Source organism: Rhipicephalus microplus, chromosome 1 (assembly GCF_043290135.1).
Source record: "Rhipicephalus microplus isolate Deutch F79 chromosome 1, USDA_Rmic, whole genome shotgun sequence".
NCBI classification, from domain to species: Eukaryota; Metazoa; Arthropoda; class Arachnida; order Ixodida; family Ixodidae; genus Rhipicephalus; species Rhipicephalus microplus.
The window spans coordinates 117,100,720-117,109,442 of record NC_134700.1 but is presented as its reverse complement, the minus strand read 5'-3'; the positions used below and the strand labels follow the sequence as shown (position 1 = coordinate 117,109,442).

General features: G+C 47.7%; 2 protein-coding genes across 2 annotated transcripts in view; both read left to right on the top strand.

The window, feature by feature from the left end:
• Positions 1–2,747: 2,747 nt before the first annotated feature.
• LOC142765655 (uncharacterized) lies at positions 2,748–4,562 on the top strand. Its single transcript, XM_075867017.1, has 2 exons — positions 2,748–2,773; positions 3,648–4,562. Exons 1-2 carry the CDS (start codon positions 2,748–2,750, stop codon positions 4,558–4,560), a joined length of 939 nt encoding a protein of 312 aa, XP_075723132.1. The 3' UTR covers positions 4,561–4,562.
• Positions 4,561–8,723, top strand: part of LOC142765654 (uncharacterized) — a gene marked incomplete at its 5' end in the record, with an annotated part of 76,602 nt that continues 72,439 nt past the window's right edge. The window contains one exon of the mRNA XM_075867009.1: positions 4,561–7,497. Within this exon, the coding sequence (XP_075723124.1) occupies positions 4,561–7,497 (2,937 nt within the window). The remainder of the gene's footprint in view (positions 7,498–8,723) is intronic.

Here is an 8,723-nt window from a genome sequence, read left to right as displayed (position 1 = left end):
GTTTCGCTAGCTTTACATATGCCGAATTTGGTAATACGAGACGTGATTGGATGACGAAGGTATGTGACTGGTACAAACATGATAATCATGAGATGCTTGTCATGTGAGAACATGACTACATGCCACAGTGAAGGCGCCAATACATTTTGACGTGATGCCGTGCGCGTGCTCACCGGCGTCCAGTTCGTCGGGTCACGCCGGCGTTACCACGCCAGGTACCCGGCCTGCCATATACTCGCAGGCACGCGCCGTGCTGCGTTGCTTTGACGCATGACCATTTCAGCATGTCCAGCGTCCCTCCATCACGAAAAGGGGGAAACGCAGTGTTGTCTGGGTAACGCATCGGCGCGAAATGCAGCATGTCGCATTTCGCGCCAGTTGCCGTCGGGCCGCGCCGACGGACTCTGGTCGCACGGGTCGCGCTGGCGTCAGACTATAGAGTGCTCGCGTTTTGTTAACGTAGCGTCGCTGTGCCCTGCGTGCGCGCGCGTCAACGCTACATTGGAGTATATTGATGCGCTCGCGGCCATTTTGCTAGCTCCACATATACCAAATTTAGCGTTACGTGACGTCAATGGATGACGAAAGTGTATGACTGGCGCAAACATGATAATCCTGACACGTGTGTCATGCGAGCACATGACAACATACCACGCTCGTAGCGGGCTCGCGGTCATTTTGCTAGGTCCCCATATATTAAATTTGGTATCACGTGACGTGAATAAATGATGAAGGTAAACAACACATCCACACATGTTAATCATGACGCGGAAGTCATGTACGGCATCATTTACCTCCACCTCATAACGTTGTGCTGATTTTAAAGTGACATATCAACCTTTCTCACTCGTGCTTCGCATATAATTGATTCCCACTGTACGTGGAATCTGCCTTTTTTTTTTCTTCTCTTACTGCGGTGAACCCGCGACATGTGTGTTCTTTAAGGGGGACAGCAATGCACCGAAACTATGCATTGTGCTTAAAATGGACACTAAAGAAGAACAACTACTTGGTTTATAATTATAAACTACACTCCGAGAACTCTGATGTCACATGTTTCACTAATCTCCGCTAATCAAATATTAGCGGAGGAAATCGAGATTGAAGTTTCGTTAGTTTAGCAGTGTTTTCAAAAATTTAATCGGGCATTGGCTCGATTAAATGTTATCAAACTTCACATGCTAATTCATTGGTATGCAGATTAGACTGTACTTGAATTTTAATGATAGGAAGCTACGTAGGATTCAGTAGACGCCTTCAAAATTTTGTACGTGATGGCATTTGGTGCAAGAATGTCAAGGTGGCGTCGCCACACACATTTTTGTTTCGCGTGTTTTCTCGCTTACCAGTTGTCGTGCCGTGGTAAGAGCGGTGTATTCGCGATTCCGAAATTGTACTTTACTAGTACGCTCAAAGCCGTTTTGCTCTTTAGTGTCCCGTTAACTGTGCTCTCTTCAGAAAGGTGGGTGTGGGTGGGAAGTGGAGGAGACGAGCATTTTGGCGGGAAGGGAAACTGCCCTTCCCGCCAAAATTGCTGAAACGGCAAACGGTTCCGGAGCGGTGGTGATGATTGACAGAGGGGAGTGAAATTCCAAAGCAGTTCATGAGTAGCGCACGTAAATTGGCAGTTGTATTGTATGTTTTGAAATATTGCCGAGTTTAGGTAATATGCACGAGTGTTAATACTAGAGGAGCTCTCGAAATAACACGTGGATCGAAAATGGGGACCAGTCATTACGCACACCCAGCTGGACGCCAATCTACTATTAGCCAAACTTGGCATATCTCGTTTCTCTACACAAACGTCAGAAGCACCTTGCCGAAACTTGATGCGCTCACTAACTTGTACAGCGCTACAGATTGAAACCTCATTGTTCTAGCTGAAACATGGCGTAACCTGCTACTTTTCACAAAATTTATTATTCTTGTCTTGCGCTTCATTAAGCTTGCTTGCTCGTCTTCTGTCATATTCTAGTTCACTATAGTCATGCCACACAGGTCACATCAAAGCAGTGCACCCAACTCGGAAACGAACCGATGCTCATCTACGCTCCTATTTTTGTGAACACTACAAGAGATTGTAACCGACTACCCAGAGATGTTGTGCTCCAATCCAACCCGCAACCCCTAAAGTTTGTTCATCAAGTCATTCTTACTGCCTACCAGCCTCATGTGAAACTCCGAGCTCTAGGGGATTGGAGGTATCAATAAATAAAATGAATGAATAAAGAAGTGCGCCCATCAGTTTTTGAAGGACCTCGTGAGTTCCTTTGTGGTTCTTCAAATTCAAGGTAGCCAGAATTTTTAACTGACCATTCTGTTCTGCTTATTACGTTGCAAAACAAAGTTCTGGAACAAAAAAAAAGGCACTGAAAATTGCTGCCTATCATGAAGTGAATGATGATGAGGGGGGTAAAGCGCCCGTCTGTTCATCTGTCCGTGTGTGTCTGTATGACCAGTTACGCTTTACACAGCACAAGGTTAGACTAAGAGGTGCTTCGCCCCTAAAATGGGAGTGTTGTACTTTGAAAAAGATTCAGGCATAGCTTGGCGAAAGGCTCTTTATCAGGCAGGTCTGGCTGCTGGCGAGTGCTTGCGCGAGTGACAACTACAGCCATCAATCACTGTCGCCGTCTTCCGTAACAGCGGAGCGTCTGCTGTTCACGCTCATTTCGAAACAAGCATCTTGTTCCCCCATATTTATTCGTGTCAGTCGAGTTTAAAGCTTTTTGCCTCTAACAGTAGGGATGGGTAAGAAACAGATATACGACGGGTGAGCTCTAACTTCGGCGTAATGAGAAATATAAATTGAGCCTGTTACTATCCAGCAGCACAACATCGGCACGAGTGGTTGCCGTTAGCGATACTCCAAAAGCGCGTCAGTTTTCACTAAATTGTTGCAAATTGTTTTTTGACGAGTATTTAAGAAGCACTACAACAAACGTTCAGGCAACGACCTGGCTTTATTATTCGTGGGCTGATTATTCACAACACCCCGGCAGCCAAAGAAAAAAAAATGTGGCTGTCATAACGTCACCCTACTAGTCATCATTACAAAATTGAAAAGCGAAAAAAAAACGAGCTCTCCAAGAAATGCTTCAGGAGCGGACCTGTCCTAAAATAACGCTTATTTCTTGCGGTTTCTCTTATGTAGTTTGACTTTTTGGAAGGTCCTTATCTGACATTCTCTAAACTGCACGCACTTTGAACATCTCACAAGCAGAACACATTTCAAATCATGTTCCCTTGCATAGAAATGAGGGACGTTGATGTTATAAGAGAACAACTTTTGGCCAAACATTTCTGGTATCAATCGTCAGTTAACACATTGCTTTTTTGTGAGCATTTCATAAAATATACGAGCACTCAAGCCCATGCACTCCCGAACTTGTGTGATGACTTGAATAAATGGCCACAAGTTGAGACATTGCATATAATGTCCTGTATACTTATTGGAAAGAAAGAGCGGGAATCCTCTCTGTGAAAGCGGTCTATATGAACATACCCGTTAATTTTGAGCGTGACGAGCTTAGGGGCACAATATCAAGGGTAATGGCAATTTCCGCGTTCACATATATACCGAAAAAAAAACTCCAGCCATTTATAGAACTTCTAGAATGCTCACTTTCTATTACATTCAATTACAGGGTTCCTGGCAAGACCAGAGTGTGCAACGCAGAAAAAGACGGCAAGGATGCGACCAACAACTCCTCGCAGTGTGGCTTGTGGGAGAAAGTTTTTCAAACAAGCTCGGAGCTTCGAGCACACTTGTTGACTCGCACATGTGTAAAAAGCTGGGCTTGTAACGTCTGTCAGAAAAAAATCGCTCAGAAAGCTGACCTCAATGTCCACAGGCGCAAGCACTCTGGTGAAAGGCCCCACGAATGCTCGTCGTGCCCTGCCACCTTCGCGAAATGGCCAATTCTGAAGGCACATATGTTGACCCACACTGGTGAACGGCCGCATCAGTGCGAGGAGTGCGGCAAGAAGTTCGGCCAAAAAGGAGCACTCACACGCCACACGCTGACTCACTCGGGAAAGAAAAAGTATAGTTGTGATGAGTGTGGTCAAAAGTTTACGCAGAAATGTCATCTCCAGTTGCACATTCGTAGGCACACCGGTGAGAGGCCGTACGTGTGCCAACTGTGTCCTGCTACTTTCAAATCCTTGGATAGGTTAAAAAAGCACACTATCACCCACACTGGTGAACGGCCGCATCAGTGTGAGGAGTGCGGCAAGGAGTTCGGCCAAGAAGGAGCACTCACACGCCACACGCTGACTCACTCGGGGAAGAAAAAGTATAGTTGTGATGAGTGTGGTCAAAAGTTTACGCAGAAATGTCATCTCCAGTTGCACATTCGTAGGCACACCGGTGAGAGGCCGTACGTGTGCCAACTGTGTCCTGCTACTTTCAAATCCTTTGATAGGTTAAAAAAGCACACTATCACCCACACTGGTGAACGGCCGCATCAGTGTGAGGAGTGCGGCAAGGAGTTCGGCCAAGAAGGAGCACTCACACGCCACACGCTGACTCACTCGGGGAAGAAAAAGTATAGTTGAGATGAGTGTGGTCAAAAGTTTACCCAGAAATGTCATCTCCAGTTGCACATTCGTAGGCACACCGGTGAGAGGCCGTACGTGTGCCAACTGTGTCCTGCTACTTTCAAATCCTTGGATAGGTTAAAAAAGCACACTATCACCCACACTGGTGAACGGCCGCATCAGTGTGAGGAGTGCGGCAAGGAGTTCGGCCAAGAAGGAGCACTCACACGCCACACGCTGACTCACTCGGGGAAGAAAAAGTATAGTTGTGATGAGTGTGGTCAAAAGTTTACCCAGAAATGTCATCTCCAGTTGCACATTCGTAGGCACACCGGTGAGAGGCCGTACGTGTGCCAACTGTGTCCTGCTACTTTCAAATCCTTGGATAGGTTAAAAAAGCACACTATCACCCACACTGGTGAACGGCCGCATCAGTGTGAGGAGTGCGGCAAGGAGTTCGGCCAAGAAGGAGCACTCACACGCCACACGCTGACTCACTCGGGGAAGAAAAAGTATAGTTGTGATGAGTGTGGTCAAAAGTTTACCCAGAAATGTCATCTCCAGTTGCACATTCGTAGGCACACCGGTGAGAGGCCGTACGTGTGCCAACTGTGTCCTGCTACTTTCAAATCCTTGGATAGGTTAAAAAAGCACACTATCACCCACACTGGTGAACGGCCGCATCAGTGTGAGGAGTGCGGCAAGGAGTTCGGCCAAAAAGGAGCACTCACACGCCACACGCTGACTCACTCGGGGAAGAAAAAGTATAGTTGTGATGAGTGTGGTCAAAAGTTTACCCAGAAATGTCATCTCCAGTTGCACATTCGTAGGCACACCGGTGAGAGGCCGTACGTGTGCCAACTGTGTCCTGCTACTTTCAAATCCTTGGATAGGTTAAAAAAGCACACTATCACCCACACTGGTGAACGGCCGCATCAGTGTGAGGAGTGCGGCAAGGAGTTCGGCCAAGAAGGAGCACTCACACGCCACACGCTGACTCACTCGGGGAAGAAAAAGTATAGTTGTGATGAGTGTGGTCAAAAGTTTACCCAGAAATGTCATCTCCAGTTGCACATTCGTAGGCACACCGGTGAGAGGCCGTACGTGTGCCAACTGTGTCCTGCTACTTTCAAATCCTTGGATAGGTTAAAAAAGCACACTATCACCCACACTGGTGAACGGCCGCATCAGTGTGAGGAGTGCGGCAAGGAGTTCGGCCAAGAAGGAGCACTCACACGCCACACGCTGACTCACTCGGGGAAGAAAAAGTATAGTTGTGATGAGTGTGGTCAAAAGTTTACCCAGAAATGTCATCTCCAGTTGCACATTCGTAGGCACACCGGTGAGAGGCCGTACGTGTGCCAACTGTGTCCTGCTACTTTCAAATCCTTGGATAGGTTAAAAAAGCACACTATCACCCACACTGGTGAACGGCCGCATCAGTGTGAGGAGTGCGGCAAGGAGTTCGGCCAAGAAGGAGCACTCACACGCCACACGCTGACTCACTCGGGGAAGAAAAAGTATAGTTGTGATGAGTGTGGTCAAAAGTTTACCCAGAAATGTCATCTCCAGTTGCACATTCGTAGGCACACCGGTGAGAGGCCGTACGTGTGCCAACTGTGTCCTGCTACTTTCAAATCCTTGGATAGGTTAAAAAAGCACACTATCACCCACACTGGTGAACGGCCGCATCAGTGTGAGGAGTGCGGCAAGGAGTTCGGCCAAAAAGGAGCACTCACACGCCACACGCTGACTCACTCGGGGAAGAAAAAGTATAGTTGTGATGAGTGTGGTCAAAAGTTTACCCAGAAATGTCATCTCCAGTTGCACATTCGTAGGCACACCGGTGAGAGGCCGTACGTGTGCCAACTGTGTCCTGCTACTTTCAAATCCTTGGATAGGTTAAAAAAGCACACTATCACCCACACTGGTGAACGGCCGCATCAGTGTGAGGAGTGCGGCAAGGAGTTCGGCCAAGAAGGAGCACTCACACGCCACACGCTGACTCACTCGGGGAAGAAAAAGTATAGTTGTGATGAGTGTGGTCAAAAGTTTACCCAGAAATGTCATCTCCAGTTGCACATTCGTAGGCACACCGGTGAGAGGCCGTACGTGTGCCAACTGTGTCCTGCTACTTTCAAATCCTTGGATAGGTTAAAAAAGCACACTATCACCCACACTGGTGAACGGCCGCATCAGTGTGAGGAGTGCGGCAAGGAGTTCGGCCAAGAAGGAGCACTCACACGCCACACGCTGACTCACTCGGGGAAGAAAAAGTATAGTTGTGATGAGTGTGGTCAAAAGTTTACCCAGAAATGTCATCTCCAGTTGCACATTCGTAGGCACACCGGTGAGAGGCCGTACGTGTGCCAACTGTGTCCTGCTACTTTCAAATCCTTGGATAGGTTAAAAAAGCACACTATCACCCACACTGGTGAACGGCCGCATCAGTGTGAGGAGTGCGGCAAGGAGTTCGGCCAAAAAGGAGCACTCACACGCCACACGCTGACTCACTCGGGGAAGAAAAAGTATAGTTGTGATGAGTGTGGTCAAAAGTTTACCCAGAAATGTCATCTCCAGTTGCACATTCGTAGGCACACCGGTGAGAGGCCGTACGTGTGCCAACTGTGTCCTGCTACTTTCAAATCCTTGGATAGGTTAAAAAAGCACACTATCACCCACACTGGTGAACGGCCGCATCAGTGTGAGGAGTGCGGCAAGGAGTTCGGCCAAGAAGGAGCACTCACACGCCACACGCTGACTCACTCGGGGAAGAAAAAGTATAGTTGTGATGAGTGTGGTCAAAAGTTTACCCAGAAATGTCATCTCCAGTTGCACATTCGTAGGCACACCGGTGAGAGGCCGTACGTGTGCCAACTGTGTCCTGCTACTTTCAAATCCTTGGATAGGTTAAAAAAGCACACTATCACCCACACTGGTGAACGGCCGCACAAATGAGACTTATGCGGGAAGAGTTTCACCTCAAGAGGGGCCATTGCTCAGCACAAGCGCATTCATGCGGGTATAAAAAAGTTCGCTTGTAACCTCTGCAGCTTCAAGTTTGTTACTAGCGTGGAACTAACTCGGCACACCCGCACACATACAAAAGAGAAGCCGTACGTGTGCCGCTTATGTCCTGCAGCATTCGCCCTCTATGGAACGCTGAAAACGCACACTTTACCCACACTGGTGAGCGGCCGTTCAAGTGTGAGCGGCCGTTCAATCCAACCTCGTGTACCATAAGCGTACTTGTAACTACAAAAAGTATTTAAGCTTCAAGGTCGATTCTGTACCAGCACATATTGTTTCTAGGAGCTGTCACCCGCACGCCCGTGCACGTGCACACTGTTGAGTAGCCGCGCACCATTTCTGATGTCCGGTTGCATTCGCCTACAAATGCGATCAACACTCATGTACAAACGTCAATAAACTTCATCGTTATCATTGAATCTGTTTTCAATGGTGAAGTGTGACTGTGTTAGACGTTCCCATTTTCGGTGGCAGCCGGGACTGTACTTTTGACGACACCATGTTCAGTACAATTACACGGGCTAAGATTTGACCTCCCAACTATGATGGTGATGCGCTGTGCTTAAAGGCATAAGAGCCAGCAGGGTCATGGAATGCCATGGGAGTGATAAAGAAATTCCTATGTGTTGAGCATGAAATTATAAAGAGTTGCAATGGCGGGTGTAGCGTGGCTTTATAGGGGCCTTAGACATGAATATGAGAACGTGCGGTAGAGAGAAACGAGAAAAAAGGAAGGCAGGGAGGTTAACCAGATGCTAGTATAAAATTCGGAATGGGTCGAGGGGACCAGTTGTAAAGCATGCTGAGGATGGCTTTCCACGTCTAGGCTTTGACATCCCTTGCATTCTTATTAAGGGAAGAAATGACCTAGTCTCCAGTGTGTAGCCGTTAATTTTATCTCACGCCTATCTAGACCATATTCCTAAGTCTGTTGATTCAAGCCAACCCAGCACAACGTTTCGCTCACTTTAGTTGCTCAGAACAAGACTTTAACCCCCGAATGCAGAGATGTTACTTGGCTCGCGACTTCAACTTAACTTGAGCAAGTCGTCGTGAAGCAAGCAGCGGACTTCAAAACGCCCAAGTCAGCCTTCGCGTTTCACAGATGCTCAGGCTGTCTTGCTTTGTCAAGTCAAGAACGAGCTTCAAAG

What these genes read in the sequence shown, in the direction of transcription:
- LOC142765655 (XM_075867017.1), top strand. Translation starts at nt 2,748, where the DNA reads ATGGGTAAGAAACAGATATACGACGG. An exon ending in AAGAAACAGATATACGACGG is followed by an intron (nt 2,774 to 3,647) that starts GTGAGCTCTAAC and finishes ATTCAATTACAG; the next exon opens with GGTTCCTGGCAAGACCAGAG.